At 34.7% G+C, this 21551-nt stretch overlaps 1 protein-coding gene across 4 annotated transcripts in view; it reads right to left on the reverse strand.

Moving 5' to 3' along the window:
- Positions 1 to 483: 483 nt before the first annotated feature.
- LOC136038230 (KICSTOR complex protein SZT2-like) overlaps positions 484 to 21551 on the reverse strand; it is a 330409-nt gene continuing 309341 nt past the window's right edge. For all 4 annotated transcript variants that reach the window (XM_065721331.1, XM_065721332.1, XM_065721333.1 and 1 more), the window contains 5 exons: positions 18946 to 19243; positions 15906 to 16112; positions 8237 to 8432; positions 3318 to 3578; positions 484 to 704 (listed from right to left, as the gene is read on the reverse strand). In XM_065721331.1, coding sequence (XP_065577403.1) covers positions 561 to 704; positions 3318 to 3578; positions 8237 to 8432; positions 15906 to 16112; positions 18946 to 19243 — 1106 coding nt within the window. In that variant the 3' untranslated portion in view covers positions 484 to 560. The remainder of the gene's footprint in view (positions 705 to 3317; positions 3579 to 8236; positions 8433 to 15905; positions 16113 to 18945; positions 19244 to 21551) is intronic.

Consider the following 21551-nt stretch of genomic DNA (forward strand, 5'->3'; position numbering starts at 1 on the left):
ACTTTTTGTTTATACTTTAGATGGATTATTGATCCCTTGCCTGCACTGGCGGGACTGGGCTACTTTACCCTTACACTTCTCAAAATTAAGACAAGTTGTGTAAGGTGCCCTGGAACATGATGACGTTCAATAATAAGTTACTTAAAATCAAGGCCGCATCCAGGAGTGGGGGGGGGGGGGTTAGCAGTTTGAACCCCCTCCCGAAATGTTTGTCCAACTACTAAAATAACCACCAAAAATGAATATAAACAAATTTTTGATACTTTTTATGAAGTTTTTTTTTTGTAGCCCCACCTTCGAAAAAAAAATCCTGGATATGGCCCTGCTTACAATATACAAAAAAGTTGAAATTCTTAGAACTGGCCTATGTTTCAAAATATATAATTTTTGAATATAAAATATTAATTTCCAAAAAGTTGAAATTCTTAGAACTAGCCTATGTTTCCAAGATTATAATGACTCCAAAATTATGACGACAAAAGATGAAAATATATAGTATTTTATTTCGCAATAACAAACCTGAACAAAAATAAAATCATCATCGGTAAATCATCAATAAATCATCCGAGAAGCCCTGTCCATGTATGAAAACAGCATAGATTGACAAACTCTTTTATCAGAGCATCTCTTTGAGAAGTTCTTTCAATTTTATTCTTAGCTATGACCACCATACCATCAGAGTCCCTTGACAAGTTGAAAATAGTCTGAAATATGTTAGAAATAAGACAAGTATTATAATATATAAATATATATATATATATATAATTATATTATAATTTTTTATATTTTATGTATTTTGTAATTATATTTTATATTTGCATTTTATTTTTTATTTCACATATTTAACATTTATAGAATGTTGAGATAATTCATACCGACTGAGTTTACACGGTTCTAATTTTGTCACCGAATTCCAATACCCAAATGCGTCGACACTGTTTTATAGAATTTATAATTTATTTCCGCTGGAATATATAATAAACCATTACATTAATAACACATCCCTTAAAGGCTTTATAGCCTGTTTAAAAGAAGAAACAGAAACATATATAGTATACCAGTCAATTTATTCATAATAGAATATTTTTAATAAACGGTGCTAACAGTTGTTTGGTCCCAGAGTCTTAGCTTTGATGTTTAGTAGTCAGTTTAAGTAATTCTTTCTTCAGATACGTCCTAGTCACATTACTACTTTTCTAGTCAAATTATTAGGTTGGATTTCCTATATGACATAATCAGCGTTCGCAACGACAGCAACCCTTTGAAAGACGCTTCAGCTGGAGTCGAAACTCGTTAGCATCTTGGCTTGTTGGGGGATTATGGTACAAGATTGCACCATCAGATAAAGAACAAAAGCAGAAAACGATTCTTAGGGATGCCTCAAGCGTTTATTGTGTCTAGTGATTCTGTTTTCCAAGCTGTGAAAAACCTGCTCGAGTCAAATCCAATTCTTTTCATTTTTGGGAAGCACTACTAAACAAGTTACATAGTAAGAAAATATTATTTTAAACAGGTCATAAAAAAATGGTAAAGCGTTTTAACTGACAAATATAGCAAAAACCTAAGTTGTAATACCCAGAACTATGTTCCAATTCCAACCAATCAGACTAAAGGAGAAAATCTGAAAGTAAAAGGTAAAGGATGCAAAAGGAGTCCCTACCAGTGGTGCTGATCTCCTTTTCATGACCAGTCATCCAGGAATTAAAATGATGGGCTAGAGGTCAGCCATCCTGTCATTTCACACACCTTTCCTGTTTACCTTCCCTGGATTTGTCCAGGCATCCTTTTGATACTTGGTCGATTTTGACTATGCCCAGAGCCACATCGATGACCCCTCCCCGTCTCAAACAAATTAATGGGTAACACTGAGACTTAAACCCCTCCAGAGGGACATATGACTGAGAGTCTTGCACGCAAAACCACTCAGCATAATTTTCAAGGCTGGTAACTAAAATTCTTCCATTCATCAACAGGTTGAAACTCACACACAGTTATAGGCCTTACAACTTGAAAGATAGCTAAAATCATATGCAGATGCCTCTTTAGATAATATAAGGCTTATCAGTATTTTAAAATGCACAGATACAACGACACGAGTGCAGTGTTGCCAACAAGGTACAATTATAACGTTTTTGGTACAAATTAGAGGTCTTGGCATTGTGTGACAAATTTGGAATTTTTTTGGTACGATAAAATTTTTGGTACATTTTGTTCTTATTTGCTCCTTTCTGATTCAGATCTAAAATTTTCTTCTTGTCACGGCAAATTTTAGCCGGCTGTTCAGGTGGAACCAATTAATCTTTTGCAGTACGATTTTAGTCAGAAAACTGATACGGTTTATTTCAAAGAATTGGCAACGCTGCACGAGCGAATTTGTAAAATCTGTGTCTAACTGAGCTAATTCTATCGATCGTTTCAAGAACTTAAATTTCGTCGCCAATCTTCTTGGTCAAAGACAGCTTTCGATTAGGTTAGGGTAAATATTTTCTATTAACTGTATTTCCAGTGTGATGAATTTACGAAGGTGCGGATTTAGGGATTCGTTTGTCCCAGCCGTAGTAAACGTGTTTCAGTCAAATCAAACTCTTTAGACTTTTGAGATGAACATACCACAATAAAAACTTGAAAATAAGAAAAGGAAGGATTATATAAAGACAGATTGGGAAAACAATCGACAGGAGTTTTATTTCTAGCAACTATATTGCTATGTGCTGTAACAAATATCGTTTTAGCCAAATAAAACCATAGTTTCCATCCAAGTTGTAGACCTAGAACTATCTACAAACTTTAACCAAATAGAGTAAAGGCAGAAATTTCAAGGTAGGCACTTAAAATTGATTTTTTCACTGATTGGCTAAAATTCATGCACAGTTCTAGGCCTTACAGCTTAGACGACAGTTACAGTCACGTGAAGCAGGCTTATCCGTCTTTTAGAATCCTCAGCTAAAACGACACGCGTGGGCTTTTAGCAAAGCTTTGGGTTAAACTGAGCTAATTCCGCCAATTGGTATCAGACAGGTCAAACTTTGCCACCAGGATTTTTGGTTAAAAACCATTAAGGCCCAGCCAAGGATAATTTTTTTAGAAGCTGTTTCTATAGTGAAGTAGTTTTTCGAAGGTTTGTTTAGGGATTATTTTCTCCCAGCTGGATAAAGTTTTTCCTACACCCGATGTTAATGAGAACATTACTTTAGATAAATGAAACAATCATCTTAAAATCCATCATTGCATTGACTGAAATTTATGACGAGTTCTAGGTCTTACAACTTAGATTATAGCACAATCACATAGAAATGTTTAGATAAAATCCTGCTTACCGGTCTTTTTAAATCCACAGCTACAACCATACAAGTGAACCAATTTTGATCTTTTTGACTAAGCAAAACAGTATATTGGACAGTTTCAGAACTGTAAGCGCGACATCGTTCTGCATACCGATTAGTTATTAATTTACTGAGTCCTTGATAAAAGCTATAAGGCTGAGTGAGGAAATGTTTTAAGCTAGGGTCAAAGGCATCGATTTCGACAATACTGGAAAGATTCATCATTTCTTGAAATTCCGTGAACGATAATCCGGACTGAAAAAAGAAATTATAAGCTAAATTTAGATATAGTATATATGAAAAGATTATTCACAGGCAGGTAAAATATTGGAGACTATTCCAAACTTCGCTAATTTGTGTCAAAGGCTAACACTAAGCTCACTGGTAAAAATTTCAGCGGGAGTTTCTCGAAACGTTAAGTGATGCTCACGATTACAAAATAAATAAGTTTTACGATGACACTGACTATACATGAATATTTGACAAAAACGAGAAACAAAAACATATTAAAAAACAACAACAAAGAAACGAGGATGATTTTAGGAAGGGAAAAAATAAAAGCTGTTCTCAGTTCTCATAAAAAGAAAAAAAAACACGCAGTGAAGGTAACATTGACACACCTTGGATGATCCCAACCACACATTGCACTCCCAGCTGAAAGCAGAGAGTCTGGATATCGATACCTGCGCTACGCAGACCATTGGTCAGAATGCAAAAAAGTTTTTTTTTTTTTTTTAATGAAGACAAAAATGTATCAAATATTGAATCTCTTTTGAGAACCTGGATCAATTTAGCCTGAAAAGTAAATAGCCATATAATACAAACTAATAGATGCTACTTACCAATAAATTGTATTGTATCAGAGTACCGACGCTTCTTGACTACTAAGGTCCCTGCGTCGGCCCTGCAGTGCATTACTGCAGCATTATTCGATCTCTGGGTCCCGTATTACCAAGCTAAGGTCAAACCCATTGCGCCACCACAGAAAAAAAAAAATACCGAAACCCGGGATCAAACCACGGATCTAAAGCAGTGTGATGGGCTGTTTGAATTATACGCCACTGCATTCAGACCAATCAAGGAGGCACACTCGTGCCTCTATAAAGAGGCGAACCACGACAATGTTAAGCGATCTTCGGTTCCAGTGGTCGCAGAGGGATGGGGAGGGATGCATTTCGTAGCCCGAGCTCCAACTAAGAAACCTGCCAAATTTCATCCCCCTCCGACTTTTTCTTCATGGGGAAAATCTGGCCGAAAGTTTCGACCCACCAACCCCAGCCCCCCTTTAACGTTGTCCGATCGGGCTGAAATTCACAAGTTAAGGTCCCCTAGGGTCCAGGACCTTATCCGCGAAATTTCAGCTCGATCCGATAACTCCTTCCCTGTTTTCCAGAAACCACGCATAGCCACTTAATTTTCATATTCTTTTTTTTCTCGACGCCTACAGGTCACAGCCGACATCGGATCTGGGTGTACGAAGACTCATTCGATGCGGAATTCTCCGAGTAAGTGCCCTTGAAAGTTTCGTATAAAAATCTTAACCCCCCGAAAGTTTTGAACCTCCAACCCCCCCCCCCCCCTTTAACGTTGTCTGATCGGGCTGAAATTCACAAGTTAAGGTCCCCTACGGCCCAGGAGCTTATCCGCGAAATTTCAGCTCGATCCGATAACTCCTTCCCTTTTTTCCAGAAACCACGCATTAGCCACTTAATTAACCCATTTCTCCATAAGAGCCCATGTTAATTTGAAATTTTTAAAATTTATTCAAAAGTTATATTTACACACATGCAGGTGGTTAGCTCAGTCGGTAGAGCGTGGGACTTTTAATCCTCGGGTCAAGGGTTTAAGTCCCTTATCGGGCGGTTTTTCACAAAATATGAAAAAAACTTCGTTTTCTTAAAGAGTTAAAGAGGCTGCGTCATTCTATCTATTTTTTTTCTTCTATTTTATACAATGATTTAAAAGCGGGGGGGTTGGGTGGCGGCAGCCACCCAACTTCCTCTCCTAATTCCTGTACGAGGAGTACAGGAATTATTAAATTACATCCACCATGGATTGTAGAAAAACGTACAGAAATAATATGAAAAAAACTTCGTTTTCTTAAAGAGTTAAAGAGGCTGCGTCCCAAAGTCGAACCTTAAAACGTACAGGAATTAGGAGAGGCAGTTGGAGGGCTCCCGCCCCCCAAACCGCCCGCTTTTAAAGACTCTTTGGTACAGGTTTTTTGTTGTGGGGGGACTTCATTGTTACTAATTACTAGTTTTGGCGCAATGGTTCTCCTGTCCTTTTGTGTTTAACATTTTTCGAAGTTATTCCATTATTCATTCATTTCAATTTTTTGTTAATTAAAAGAGGGCCTTTCCGAAGCCAAGAGCGGGGGGCTTGGCCCTGTACAAAACCTGTACAAAAGAGTCTTGAAAAGCGGGGGGTTTGGAAGGCGGCAGCCCCCCAAGTGCCTCTCCTAATTCCTGTACGTTTTAAGGTTCGACTTTGGGACGCAGCCTCTTTAACTCTTTAAGAAAACGAAGTTTTTTTCATATTATAAAGTTAAAAAAGCGTATCTAGCAGAAGTATAATTTTCGTAAAATAACAATTCCATACTCTTCTTCAGCACCATTATCAAAATAGCGTGAGCTACGGAGATTACAGTACGCTATTTTAACATCGGGAAACTCTCTACTAATAGCGAAATTGCGCAATTTGTTCATAATTTTTGCAACTCTTAGTGTTCTTCGCTATTACTACTACTGATACTATTAACAAATCACCGCAGCACCAAGCTGCCTGAGGACAACACAGCCACGCTCACTCCTCTTTCATCCCAATCTATTCAAAGCCTTCCTCTTCACACCCTTTCAGGAAATTCCCGTTTCCCTAAAATCTTTCTTTATGATATCCTCTCACCCCAACAGCGGACGAGCTGCTTTCCGTTTAGCCCTAGACAGTTGGCTGAAAACGACCATCTTTGAAAACCTTTCATCTTTCATCCACACAACGTGCCTTAGCCATCTCAGCCTTTCTCTCATTATAGCCCTAGAAAGCGGGTTTGAAACACACTATTTGTACATCCTACTGTTTGAAATACGGTCAGTAAGCCGGGTACTCAGAACAATCCGTAGGCAATTTTTCTGAAAAAAAAAAACATCTAGCAAATCTTCATTCGCTTTTCGGATCGCCCATACTTCCGAACCATATTTGACCACTGTCATCACTGTAGCTTCCAATATTCTGACCTTGGTTTGTAGAACTGTTTTCCGATATTTCCCAACTTTTTTCAGCTGCGAAAAAACACCCTGATCCTTAGCTATTCTATTCTTAACATCTTCGCTGCTCCCACCGTCGTTACTAATAATACAACCAAGGTAAGTGAAGCTGTTCACCTGATCAATCTTTTCGTTACCCAACATAACCTTTTCATCTTCACTTATTCCTAGCCTTAGCGACTTGGTCTTCTTAGTATTAATTTTCAGAAGTTTATTTACTTTGCTCATACTTTCATTTAGGATGTTTAAATCACCAGCATAATATAAGTCCAGGAAAGCCCCCCCCCCATTTGATTTCGTGTTCTCTCATTGCCTATCCTGTGCTCATTAAGACGAGGTCCATCGAAATGAACCTTATAAAGGCGGATTCATCAAAATAGCATGATGTACAGAGGTTACGGTACGCTATTTGTGTACATGCATAACACATTTTCCAAACACCCAAACCTTTTAAATATCTCCAGAGCTCAATATTATATCAGAAAGCATAAAATCTCATCATATGTTAAAGCTCAGCAAAATACCTCTTTATTAAACGCGACCAAATCGCACCAATAAAAAAAAGAGTTTCGACTTCGACATCTTGACGATCTGGAAAAATCGACAGGCCACGGTCACGTCACTGTCACGAAAGACTGTAGCTTAATTTTCCCACTTCTGAAAAATTTCCTCAAAACCAATTGCTAGCCTCTTCTCAAAGAGAGGATCAGTAGAACACTATAGACCAGACGGGTCAAATTACGATTGAACAAACATTGCCCTACTGATACTTCTTTTGATAAAAACTTAGCTATTCATTTTTGGCAACTATTTCGGTGTTTTAAAATTTTTAGATATAATCTTAAGGTGTGATACCGACGATTGAATGACCAATCACTAATATTGTATATGAAATGAGTTCATCATTGCACGTAATGTTTACCTCACAAGATTTTCCGAAGAAAAGTGTCACTTACAAAGTTTGAACACATATTTCTTGAACACATATTGCCCTACAAATAGCAGTTCAATAGGGACAGATCCTTTTATTAGACAGTGAAAACAAATACATAATCTCTGCATATTTCCGTCACATTAACAGTTGCCGTTTTCAGCAGATTAACCTAAGCGTTTTATCTGCTGAGGACGGCTACTGTGCATGTGACCGAAATATCCAGGGATTTTTTATTACCTGTCTCATAAAAGTATTTTCCCCTATTGAGCTGTTTATTGTACACCATGGAAAGACAGTGTGGTATTCCAAAATACCTGTATATATATGTATATATATATTTATATATTGCCCTGTTGACACTCTGTTTAAAAACACCTTAGCAAACAGTTATTGGCAATTATCTCAGAAGTGTACAATGTGTTACGAAGTTTACACATGGACTGCGACAAAATATTCTTTTCTGATCTGCCATAAAATTCAATATGGTTATTTGTTATTGCCACATCTTAGACTGTTAAAAGACCTGCCGTGGAAAAACTTATGGTCTTTAATAAGAGCCAAAATTCCAAAGTCATATTTCAAGTTCTCTGATTCCCTGTGAAAGTTACGTCATGTAACATAACACCTTCCAGCGTTAAAATGGTACACTTACCTCAAAACCTGTTTTTACTAGGGAATTTGTTATGAATTTTGACAGCATGCCAGTAGCCACTTACCTCTTTACGAGACTCGGCCTCTTTTCCTGGCCAACTAAACAGCCGTTGCCATAATAGGTCTCTCCGACAATGAACTCTGGCATTTTTTAGCTCTTGTTTCAACAGCAATTCAAAATTTCTGGCTTGTTCCTGGATGGCTGCTTGCAACAACTGCTCATGGCCCGAATAGTAGCCAAGATAATTTATAGATTCTTGTCTAGAATAAACATACAAAAATTGTATAATAAAACGGAATGAATAAAAGAGAGAATGAAAACTGATGTACTGCTAAGAAAGGCATTGAATCAATTCAAAAGAAGAAAGATATAACATAGAAAGCTTCTGACTGGATTTCGAAAAAATTCCGCTTTGAATATTTTCCACTGAACAATTTTTTCTTGGACCATTTTGTTTCCTTGGGATTATTGACCTACTTCTCTGCATGAATTTTCGGCACATTTGAACACTTTTGATACCAATTTATAGTCGAACAGTTCGCGGTAACGAACCGTAGTAAGGAGCGACCCGGCTCAAAACTTGCGAATATACAACATTCTTTGCTGTCCCATTGTCTGTGCATATAAATAGATTGTCAGGTTTACCGACTCTTGAACATGCGACATATAATGGTCCATGGGAAAACAATCCGTATTCAGATCTATACCTCATGATTCTAATGATTGCCCTTGAGCTTTGTTGATGGTGATTGCTAATCGACCATTCCCTGAGTCGCCATCGTCATTTATATATCCCCCTGTGCACCCCGGCGTCCCCTTTGTAGTTATGTCCCTGTGTCCCGGTCGTCATTTATATTCCCTGTGTCCCGGTCGTCATTTGTGTCCCGGTGTTCCAGTCTGTGATTTCTCTTTGAGTGTCCCGGGTGTCATTTATATTCCTTGTGTCCCGGTGTCCCGGTCGTCATTTATATCCCCCTGTGCCCCCCGGCGTCCCCATTGTAGTTGTGTCCCTGTGTCCCGGTCGTCATTTATATTCCCTGTGTCCCGGTCGTCATTTGTATCCCGGTGTCCCGGACTGTATATACATTCGTTTTTTAGTTTTGTTTTTCTCCTTTATTTTTTTCCTTTTTTCTTTTTTTTCTTTTTAGTTTATTTAGATTTTTAGATTTTTTAGTTTTTTTATTAGTTTTTAGTTTTTTTGTAGTTTTTACCATTTTTTTAGTTTTTTTAGTTTTTTTTTTTTACTTATGTCCTGGTCGTCATTTATACTCCCTGTGTCCCGGTCGTCATTTGTGTCTCGGTGCTTTGTTGATTGCTAATTTATATTATATTTATATTTATATTTTTTATATTTATTAATATTTTTTTAGTTTTCTTTTTCTCTTATTTTTCAGTTTTTTCCTTTTTTTTAGTTTTTTCTTTTTTAGTTTTTAGTTTTTTTTTGTTTTTTACCTTTTTTTAGTTTTTTTAGTTTTTTAGCTTTTTTAGTTTTTTTATTAGTTTTTAGTTTTTTTTTTAGTTTTTGCCTTTTTTTAGTTTTTTCGGTTTTTTTTAGTTTTTAGTTTTTTACCTTTTTTTAGTTTTTTAGCTTTTTTAGTTTTTTTTCTTTTTAGTTTTTTTTGTAGTTTTTACCTTTTTTAGTTTTTTTTCTTCTTTTGTATTAGTGTAAAATAATTCAGACGTCATATGCGGACAAACACGACGTCACTCGACAGACAGACAGACAGACATAACCCACAAACAACTTATTTTTATATATATTTATTCATATTTTTTTTAGTTTTCTTTTTCTCTTTTATTTTTCAGTTTTTTCCTTTTTTTTAGTTTTTTTCTTTTTTAGTTTTTAGTTTTTTTTAGTTTTTTACCTTTTTTTAGTTTTTTTTAGTTTTTTTAGTTTTTTAGCTTTTTTAGTTTTTTTTATTAGTTTTTATTTTTTTTGTAGTTTTTGCCTTTTTTTATTTTTTTCAGTTTTTTTTTAGTTATTAGATTTTTACCTTTTTTTAGTTTTTTTTTAGTTTTTTAGCTTTTTTAGTTTTTTTTTCTTTTTAGTGTTTTTTGTAGTTTTTACCTTTTTTAGTTTTTTTCTTCTTTTGTATTAGTGTGAAATAATTCAGACGTCATATGCGAACAAACATGACGTCACCTGATCCATCCACAGATCCACACACAGACAACTTATTTTTATATATATAGATATATATATATATATATATATACTAGCTGTTGGGGTGGCGCTTCGCGCCACCCCAACACCTAGTTGGTGGGGGCGCTTCGCGCCCCCCCCAAGCCCCCCCGCGCGCGTAAGTCGTTACGCGCCATAATAGTTACGCGCCATTGTAGTTGTGTCCCTATGTCCCACCTGTGAATATAGATATATATATATATATATATATGGTTTTAACTACGTAAAACTTGCGAATATACAACATTCTTTGCTGTCCCATTGTCTTTGCATATAAATAGATTGTCAGGTTATCCCCCTGTTTCCCCCGGTGTCCCCGTTGTAGTTGTGTCCCTGTGTCCCGGTCGTCATTTATATTCCCTGTGTCCCGGGTCCCGGTCATCATTTGTATCCCGGTGTCCCGGTCTGTATATACATTCGTTTTTTAGTTTTGTTTTTCTCCTTTATTTTTTTCCTTTTTTTTTCTTTTTTAGCTTATTTAGATTTTTAGATTTTTTAGTTTTTTTTATTAGTTTTTAGTTTTTATTTCTTTTTAGTTTTTTTGTCCCGGTCGTCATTTATATCCCCCTGTTTCCCCCGGTGTCCCCGTTGTAGTTGTGTCCCTATGTCCCGGTCGTTATTTATATTCCCTGTGTCCCGGTCGTCATTTGTATCCCGGTGTACCGGTCTGTATATACATTCGTTTTTTAGTTTTGTTTTTCTCCTTTATTTTTTTCCTTTTTTTTTCTTTTTTAGTTTATTTAGATTTTTAGATTTTTTAGTTTTTTTATTAGTTTTTAGTTTTTTTTTCTTTTTAGTTTTTTTGTAGTTTTTACCTTCTTTTTAGTTTTGTTAATTTTTTTTTTTACTTGTGTCCTGGTCGTCATTTATACTCCCTGTGTCCCGGTGCTTTGTTGATTGCTAATCGAACATTCCTTTTGTCCTGGTCGCTTTCTCTTTGAGTGTCGTCATTTATTTTTTTCTTTTTTAGTTCTTTTAGTTTTTACCTTTTTTAGTTTTTTTTTAGTTTTTAGTTTTTTTAGTTTTTTACCTTTTTTTAGTTTTTTTAGTTTTTTAGCTTTTTTATTTTTTTTATTAGTTTTTAGTTTTTTTGTAGTTTTTGCCTTTTTTTTTAGTTTTTTGTCCTGGTCGCTTTCTCTTTGAGTGTCGTCATTTATTAGTTTTTTCCTTTTTTTTTTAGTTTTTTATTGGTTTTTACCTTTATTTTAGCTTATTTTTCAGTTTTTTCCTTTTTTTTAGTTTTTTTTTATTTTTTATTTTTTTTAGTTTTTTACCTTTTTTTAGTTTTTTTAGTTTTTTTAGTTTTTTAGCTTTTTTACTTTTTTTATTAGTTTTTAGTTTTTTTTTGTAGTTTTTGCCTTTTTTTAGTTTTTTCAGTTTTTTTTTTAGTTTTTTATTGGTTTTTACCTTTATAGTTTTTTTAGTTTTTTAGCTTTTTTATTTTTTTTTATTAGTTTTTAGTTTTTTTGTAGTTTTTGCCTTTTTTTTAGTTTTTTCAGTTTTGACGTCACCTAATCCAGTTTTTTCAGGTGACGTCACCTGACACATCCATCCACACATCCATCCATCCATCCATCCACAGACAACTTATTTTTATATATATAGATATATATATATATATATATATATATATATATATATCTATATATATAAAAATAAGTTGTCTGTGGATGGATGGATGGATGTGTCAGGTGACGTCACCTGAAAAAACTGGATCAGGTGACGTCAAAACTGAAAAAACTAAAAAAAGGCAAAAACTACAAAAAAAACTAAAAACTAATAAAAAAAATAAAAGAGCTAAAAAACTAAAAAAACTATAAAGGTAAAAACCAATAAAAAACTAAAAAAAAAACTGAAAAAACTAAAAAAAGGCAAAAACTACAAAAAAAACTAAAAACTAATAAAAAAAGTAAAAAAGCTAAAAAACTAAAAAAACTAAAAAAAGGTAAAAAACTAAAAAAAATAAAAAATAAAAAAAACTAAAAAAAAGGAAAAAACTGAAAAATAAGCTAAAATAAAGGTAAAAACCAATAAAAAACTAAAAAAAAAAAGGAAAAAACTAATAAATGACGACACTCAAAGAGAAAAAAAAGGCAAAAACTACAAAAAAAACTAAAAACTAATAAAAAAAATAAAAAAGCTAAAAAACTAAAAAAACTAAAAAAAGGCAAAAACTACAAAAAAAACTAAAAACTAATAAAAAAGCTAAAAAACTAAAAAAACTAAAAAAAAGGCAAAAACTACAAAAAAACTAAAAACTAATAAAAAAAATAAAAAAGCTAAAAAACTAAAAAAAACTAAAAAAACTAAAAAAAGGTAAAAAACTAAAAAAACTAAAAACTAAAAAAAACTAAAAAAGGTAAAAACTAAAAGAACTAAAAAAGAAAAAAATAAATGACGACACTCAAAGAGAAAGCGACCAGGACAAAAGGAATGTTCGATTAGCAATCAACAAAGCACCGGGACACAGGGAGTATAAATGACGACCCGGGGGAAACAGGGGGATATAAATGACGACCGGGACAAAAAAACTAAAAAGAAAAAAAAACTAAAAACTAATAAAAAAACTAAAAAATCTAAAAATCTAAATAAGCTAAAAAAGAAAAAAAAAGGAAAAAAATAAAGGAGAAAAACAAAACTAAAAAACGAATGTATATACAGACCGGGACACCGGGATACAAATGACGACCGGGACCCGGGACACAGGGAATATAAATGACGACCGGGACACAGGGACACAACTCCGGTACACCGGGATACAAATGACGACCGGGACACAGGGAATATAAATGACGACCGGGACACAGGGACACAACTACAACGGGGACACCGGGGGAAACAGGGGGATATAAATGACGACCGGGACAAAAAAACTAAAAAGAAAAAAAAACTAAAAACTAATAAAAAAACTAAAAAATCTAAAAATCTAAATAAGCTAAAAAAGAAAAAAAAAGGAAAAAAATAAAGGAGAAAAACAAAACTAAAAAACGAATGTATATACAGACCGGGACACCGGGATACAAATGACGACCGGGACCCGGGACACAGGGAATATAAATGACGACCGGGACACAGGGACACAACTACAACGGGGACACCGGGGGAAACAGGGGGATGTAAATGACGACCGGGACACCGGGACAGGGAATGGTCGATTAGCAATCACCATCAACAAAGCTCAAGGGCAATCATTAGAATCATGAGGTATAGATCTGAATACAGATTGTTTTCCCATGGACCATTATATGTTGCATGTTCAAGAGTCGGTAAACCTGACAATCTATTTATATGCAAAGACAATGGGACAGCAAAGAATGTTGTATATTCGCAAGTTTTACGTAGTTAAAACCATATATATATATCTATCTATATTCACAGGTGGGACATAGGGACACAACTACAATGGCGCGTAACTATTATGGCGCGTAACGACTTACGCGCGCGGGGGGGCTTGGGGGGGGCGCGAAGCGCCCCCACCAACTAGGTGTTGGGGTGGCGCGAAGCGCCACCCCAACAGCTAGTATATATATATATATTTTTAACTACGTAAAACTTGCGAATATACAACATTCTTTGCTGTCCCATTGTCTGTCCATATAAATAGATTGTCAGGTTTACCAACTCTCGAACATGCAACATAATAATTGTCCATGGGAAAACCATCCGTATTCAGATCTATACCGCATTTTTCTAACGATTGCCCTTGAGCTTTGTTGATGGTGATTACTAATCGAACATTCCCTGTGTCCCCGTCGTCATTTATATATCCCTCTGTGCCACCGACGTCCCCGTTGTAGTTATGTCCCTGTGTCCTGGTCGTCATTTATATTCCCTGTGTTCCGGTCGTCATTTGTGTCCCGGTATCCCAGTCTGTAATTTCTCTTTGAGTGTCCCGGTCGTCATTTATATTCCCTCTGTCCCGGTCGTCATTTGTGTCCCGGTCTGTAATTTCTCTTTGAGTGTCCCGGTCGTCATTTATATTCCCTGTGTCCCGGTCGTCATTTGTGTCCCGGTGTCCCGGTCTGTAGTGTCATCTTATAATGATGTCATATACAAAGCCTTATATACTTAATAATGGCGTGAAATACAAACCCACAAACAAATAAACATGCATATATACAACTTATTTTTATATATATATAGATACAGTTTCTTTTTTAGTTTTTTTTTTCTCTTTTAGTTTTTTCTTTTCTTAGTTTATTTCTTTTTTAGTTTTTCTTTTTTTAGTTTCTTCTTTTTATTGATTTGTTTTCTTCAATTTGTCAATGTTCATTCTAACATTGACACTTGGAAAAATCTTTACGTGACAAGCATGCTAAAGCTCCAACAATTTATAATAAACTTCAAAATGTTTTTTTTTCTTTTTTTTTAGTTTTTTTTTTATTTTTATTTTTAGTTTTTTACCTTTTTTTTTATTTTTTTTACGTTTTTCTTTTTAGGTTTTTTCTTTTTTTAATTTTTTAGTTTTTTTTTTAGTTTTTTACCTTTTTTCTTTTTTCAGTTTTCTTTTCTTCTTTATTTTTCAGCGTCACTATGAAATATATATCGCCAAACCTTTGTTTTTTTAACTAAAATCTGGTAGGCATTGATGACCTTATCTAAATCAAAATCCCAAACCCAATCATCATTGCTATCATTTTCAGTTTTGATACGATTTGACTCTCGCTGTCCAGGTGGATTTTCATCTAACTGCGCGGTTTTGCGTTCTTTAGCCGCAAGCCTTTTGGCATTAACCCTTTGAGCAGATTCCTCGGCTGTTTCTTCTGCCATTGTAGGATTTATACTAAAATTTCTCTTTGAATTAACTATATGGGCAGCTTCCTAAAGCTTCCTATACGTGCCAAGCTTGCTAAAGCTCAACAATTTATAATAAACCTCAAAATTTTAAGTATCTGTTTTAAGGTTTTCGAATTACTTTAATCTATTGTCAAAATATTTCGAAATATTTATGCAATTCCCAGTTTTTACATTTTAGTTTGTTTTCTTTTTCTTCTTTATTTTTCAGACGTCATATGCAAACCCTCAACACAAAAATACATACAACTTATTTTTATATATATAGAAGATATAATCTGGCGTAACAGACATAGTGTAACAGACATAACACACAAACAACTTATTTTTATATATATAGATTTTTGTAATTACCAGTTTTTTTCTCTTTTAAGTAATTTAATGTAAAGTTCTCCATGCGTAAAAATCTTCAGTTTTTCCACATAAGTGTGATAGCCTCATTGCAATACTGATGTATACACAACTAAAGTCACTCATATGAATCTTCTTTTTCCAAAATCAAGGCTTTTAACGAATTTTTTCAAACTTCTGACCTATATAGATCGTTTTTTAAGGCCAGAATATCCCAGAATACAAATTTTCAGGGTGAGTCATATTGAGCTTAACCCGATTCAAGCATGTTAGAGGTGAATATTTATTTATTCTTTTGAACTATTTGAACTTCAATGCGTGAGGGCGGCTTCCTAGAGAGTTTCGAGGGCCAATTTGGCCTCTGAGCCTCCTCACCCAAAATTGATACGAAACTTTGTATTATTACCTTATTCCAAATTTCTGAACCGTCAGCTTTGTCCCTTCTTCTCGATCTGAAATTCGAATTTCATTTTCAGTTTTTCTTTTAGAAAGTTTGCTCGATACTTCTGATTCCCTTTCGGAACTGCTTCGTTGCGACGAAGGCTGAGAAACAGTTGAAACTGGTTTAAATCGATCTTCTTGCAGTTCGACAGCAGACTTGGGATACAATTCTCTGAAACATCGATTTGATGATAATAAAATGGCAAATACAAAATAGTAAACATAAGTTTGACTACAGTATAATAAGAGAATATAGTTTAAAATTAAGACGAAACATTAATCGCACCGAGCAATCACATACTAAAGAGTGCAAGGGATTCAAAAACTCAAAGGGGGGGGGGTCGAAACTGTATTTTATTATCCTAATGCTTTAAGTTATATTTGCTTTAAACGATAGAGCTTCCAATCCAAATACTTTAAAACCCATAAATAAACCCCTTGCAAGTACCATCGGATTATTCCTGTCGTATTGTAAAATTCCTTCAGGAGGCAGGTAGTCAAACTTTAGCGTAAAAAGCGGGGAGGGCGGTTGAGCTGTCTCTCTTTCTCTGTGACAGTGATAGGCTTTATGATTATCACTAGTAAACATAAATTGGTAGACTACTCTAATATGAGGGATGTGGGGCAATCCCCCTAGCCCCTATACTTTAACCCAAAGTTGAAATTACGCCTATATTTTGGTCCCTAGCAAGCACCGATGGGACCACCTCTTTATTTTCATAAAATTTTGGAAATAAAATTTGAAAAATTTGAGTCCATCGCTTTTTGAATTAAAATCAAGTTGCCATCAAGCCATGGCTAGATGGAGATAAAGCCAAGACAGATAGTCTGAGTGAGAGGCAAAGCTGGTATAAGCCTTTTTCAGAATTGTATAAAATATGTCATTTCACTTGTTAATAGACAGCCTATCACCTTTACATCATAGGGATTAATATCTTTCAATGGATCAATATTTTACTAGATCAGGGCAGTTTTCGGAGTACTCCAAAGCGTGCTCGATTTATTGTTTTATTTACACGTTGCCAAAGAAAAGATCCAGCTAATTATTCGACATAACCTACTATATCCTTGCTGCCTATGTCCAGCAATATTCAAAAAAGCTACAATTTCATGTGCTTTCCTAGATTCAAAAGAATCTTTTTCAGGATATCCCATTCTGTTTTTGAGTCAAGCATTCGAAACAGCACGATCGTGCAATTCTCTTGAATTATCTATATTCTATATTATCTATATTCTATATTCTGTTATCTATATTGAATTATCTATATTCTGTGCTAGGCTCTAAAGCGATCCCTGCTGCACTCTTCCAGGATACTTCTTAAGCCTTTCATTCTTCAAGCATAGTATTATTTTTCTGATGAAGTTACCTTATTTCGGCACAAGGAGTACGTTTTCTTACCTTAAGTCTCATTTGTGTATTACGATAACCTAGAATGATCAGCTTTCCTATTCACCTTCAGAGAGTGATTATGGTTTCCCTCAAGGCTTAATTGTAGGGCGGGTGCTGTTTTTTTTTATTAGATATAATCTATGTAATTTTGGCTGTTAAAAGGAGAACTTGTGTTTTTCAGTCGATTTTTTAACCCAACCCAAAAATTGTTCCCTTCGTAAAAATGCAACAAAAATGAATACAAACAAGATTTTAATGCGTTTTCATAGTTTTTTTGTACCCTCCCCCAAAGAAAAAAATATCTCCCATAACAAAAAAACTAGATACGCCAATGCCTGTGCTCCACTAGTTTGCCTTCATTTGATGCTATCGCTGACTTTACTGATGATAACTCTTCTAGAAGAACACAGTCTGAGGTTCGTCCAAACTTCGTAGACATGTTTTGAGAGAACATACATTCGTTCGATGCCAAATATTTTCCCATGCACATTTCTAATTCTCCTTTTGATATACTCGCGAGCACTTCAAGTTTTTTGTTTGGTTGTCTCAAACACTGCTGTCAACTATTACTAGGAATAAAGGCTTTATGATCCTAGACATACTAAATATAAAATTCTGATTTTCAGACATTCTTCTTGATGAAAACCTGTCTTCGAAGCACCCACCCCCTTCCGAAATCCCAAATTTGTTGAATTTTAAGCAATTTTTATCCAAATCATCGAATATTTATTTTTTTCATTACTATCCCCCCTCTTCCCGAAAAAGTCCGATTATAAGGATGTTGATTTTTCTTCTTTTCTAAAACGACTGCAAAGTTTTTTTTTTTTTTTTTAACAAAGGTATTCAGCACTGAAAACCAATCTCCCCGTAGCTTGGCCGTGACTTTGTCTAAAAACTCCTTATAATCTTTAATGATCACCTTTCGATTTTTCTTCTGCTCCATAGTTATCTCCCTGGGGTCCTTAGACGTACTTTTTATTGTATCTATGATTAAAATCTAAGATGTTCATAGCCTAACGTTATCTTAATTTGACCATCAATATCATCTAGTTACTGTCTCTGTAACTCAAGTAACATTCAAACAACACTCCCTCCATTAATGAAAGATCTCCGCCACAGAGTGCAAGAGCTTACAGGTGACGTGACCCTTGGCTGTTTGCCATCTCAGTTTTATTTTTCACCTACCCTTTCCTCAGACCTCACTATTTGCACTAGCTCCCATTCTCATAAGGATAAATTTTTGTTCGTTTTAAGATTTAATGTTGCTCCCTACTTTTAGTTGAAAAAAAGTTTTTTTTTATTTAATCAATTCTAAGACATGTGTTGGAAGAAATATCGTTTTTCACAGGAATTTACAACAAAAACTCTATAGAAATAACTTTAATCAGAAATATCATCTGGAATTCAATATCAACCGACAACGTTTAATATTAATATTTTATTAATATTTTTTAATATTTTTAAATTTATTATTATTTTCAATTGACAACGTTTACTGACTTGCATCGAAGTTGAGCTTAAGAGCCCATAAAGAGAATTGAAAAAATACCCTAGAAAAGGTCTCTTAATCCAATTAGGTCTTTAAGAAATAATTCAAGAAACAAAAATTGCTCACCTTCGTGTAACAAGGATGACATAGAATTTTAGTTCAAGGATATGTGGTGATCGCGATGAGGCCTCCGACCGAGAAAATGAGACGATGAATGTAGCATCATAATCTGGTACGTTACGCTGCTCATGCATACTCCTAAAGGCCACATTAGTCAACGTCCTTACAAGAATATATTCAGTTTCTCCATTGGCGTCAAGAGGAGACATCCGTAAGACTTTGAAGCCGTAATTCCGTTCGTGGTCCAAAATATAGTCGTATAGTTGGCGTGCAGCGAGCGATGGTTCGTCGAATATTAATGTCCCTATGGTTATAAATAGATTAAACAAGCAGAAATGTATATATATAAAAATATTATAAATAAACTTTTTCAAAAGTATGTTAAGCTGAGAAGTTTACGGGCTAAATTTTTATCATTATTATTATGGCAAATAGACAAAAAAAAAATAACAAATCTGTTTATTAGCGTTCATATGATTATAAATAAATAAAATTATAATTCAGTTACATTCAATTATACTTATGAAATTATTAATAAATATGTAAAATTAGGAAGTTTATGGGCTCTTTTTTTTATTGTTATATAGATGACAAACAAACAAAAAATCGAAATCCTTTTGCTGATCATATTGGGTTTGTGGAATAACAGTGCGATTAATACTATAAATTTTTCTTAAATTTAATCAAAAAATAAGCTGTGTTTTGAACTACGTAAAACTTGCGAATATACAACATTCTTGGCTTTCCCATTGTCTGTGCATATACAAAGCCTTATGTACTTATAATGACGTCATATGCAAACGCTCTTTTTACAAACAAACAAACATGCATACACACAAATCGTTTTTATATAGATAGATAGATAGATAGATACAATACAAATTAACTGCGTAAAACTAGCGAATATGCAACATTCTTCGCTGTCCAATTGTCGCTGCATATAAATAGATTGTCAGGTTTACCGACCCTCGAACATGCAACGTACAATTGTCCATGGGAAAAACAATCAGTATTAAGATCTATACCACGTTTTTCTAATGATTGACCTTGAGCTTTGTTGATGGTGATTGCAAATGCTAATCGAATCGGGAATTGCAATCTTTTAAATTGAAAAGGCAGATCCGTTGGAATCATGGGAATGCGAGGAATAAGAACAGCCTCGCCCTCAAAAGGCCCTGTCAAGATTGTGGCCTCTATTACTTTTTCCATTGTTTTTTTTACGGCAAGTCGCGTGCCATTGCAAAGCTTTGGTGGGTTGATATTTCTTAACAGTATTATTGGTACGCCTATTTTTAGTTGTAGCACGTGTGGTGGAAACCCTGAAAGATCCACGGAATTTAAAAATTCAAATGGATTTATGCCAGATTTGCCTCTTACTCACTCGACTATCTGTCTTCGCCTTTTTTACATTTAGCCATGGCTTGATGCCCATAACTACTTGATTTAAATTCAAAATCATCAGATTCAGTCGAGGTGTAATTGAAGAGAAAGCCAAGGCAGATAGTCCGATTGTTCGATTCGATTTGTCCTTGACAAATCTGGCATAAGCCCTTATTAGGATTGTTTAAAAATGATGTCAGTTTATTTGTTAATAGATAGGTCTATCTATCATCCGTCCATGCGTCATTCCTAGGGCAGAACTAATGTAGATAGTCATAGAACCTAAGATAGGTGCGTGACAGACGTCTTAAACATAATACTGGGGGCTGTTATTTCTAAAGCTGTTGTTTCTTTCATTGCATATTTATATACTTGCATTTCCTTACTTAAGATTATTTTAGTTTAAGAGAATTACATAATAGATTATTCCAAAATTTAAGTAAACTATACTTTTTCCTCGAAAAAGTTATTGCAGTAAAAAAATAGGTACGAATACACTCATTGAGCCTTGAGGAGCCTGGACTGTAGGCTACACTAGCTCACTGGGTAAAACGAGAGTGTTACTTAAAAGCATGACCCCATTTTGGTAGCATATATACTAAAATAGTGCATATTTTCAACACAGGAAATATGTTGGAGCTAAAATTATGTCAGGTCATATTTTGGCCTACATATCCTGGAATCATACACGGTCGTCACTTCTCTTATGAAACTATTACGCCCCTGCAAATGTACTCAGTGAAAATCAAGACCCAATAAAAGGGTTCTTAACCCCGTCTCACTTCAATTTAATAAGGGCTGTACGGATTTTAGACATTATGGAAGTTAGACATAAGTTTCCAAGGGTAAACCTCACTTTATTTTTCTTCATGTAATATTGGCTTTCCATTCCTGAGTACATGCAAATGTACTCAGTGAAAATCAAGACCCAATAAAAGGGTTCTTAACCCCGTCTCACTTCAATTTAATAAGGGCTGTACGGATTTTAGACATTATGGAAGTTAGACATAAGTTTCCAAGGGTAAACCTCACTTTATTTTTCTTCATGTAATATTGGCTTTCCATTAGCAGTTATCATAGTAATCTTCTCCTTCAAACCAAAACCCTTTCCGAACCTGTAAGCGGGGATTCGACACTTGAAACATGAGCCTCGACGTCGCCTGATTACCTCAAAGGCAAAAAAGCCATTAGTAAATTCTCCTAGGGGACTACTTACCATTGAAACCTATTGA

The sequence above is a fragment of the Artemia franciscana genome, chromosome 17 (genome assembly GCF_032884065.1).
Source record: "Artemia franciscana chromosome 17, ASM3288406v1, whole genome shotgun sequence".
NCBI classification, from domain to species: domain Eukaryota; kingdom Metazoa; phylum Arthropoda; class Branchiopoda; order Anostraca; family Artemiidae; genus Artemia; species Artemia franciscana.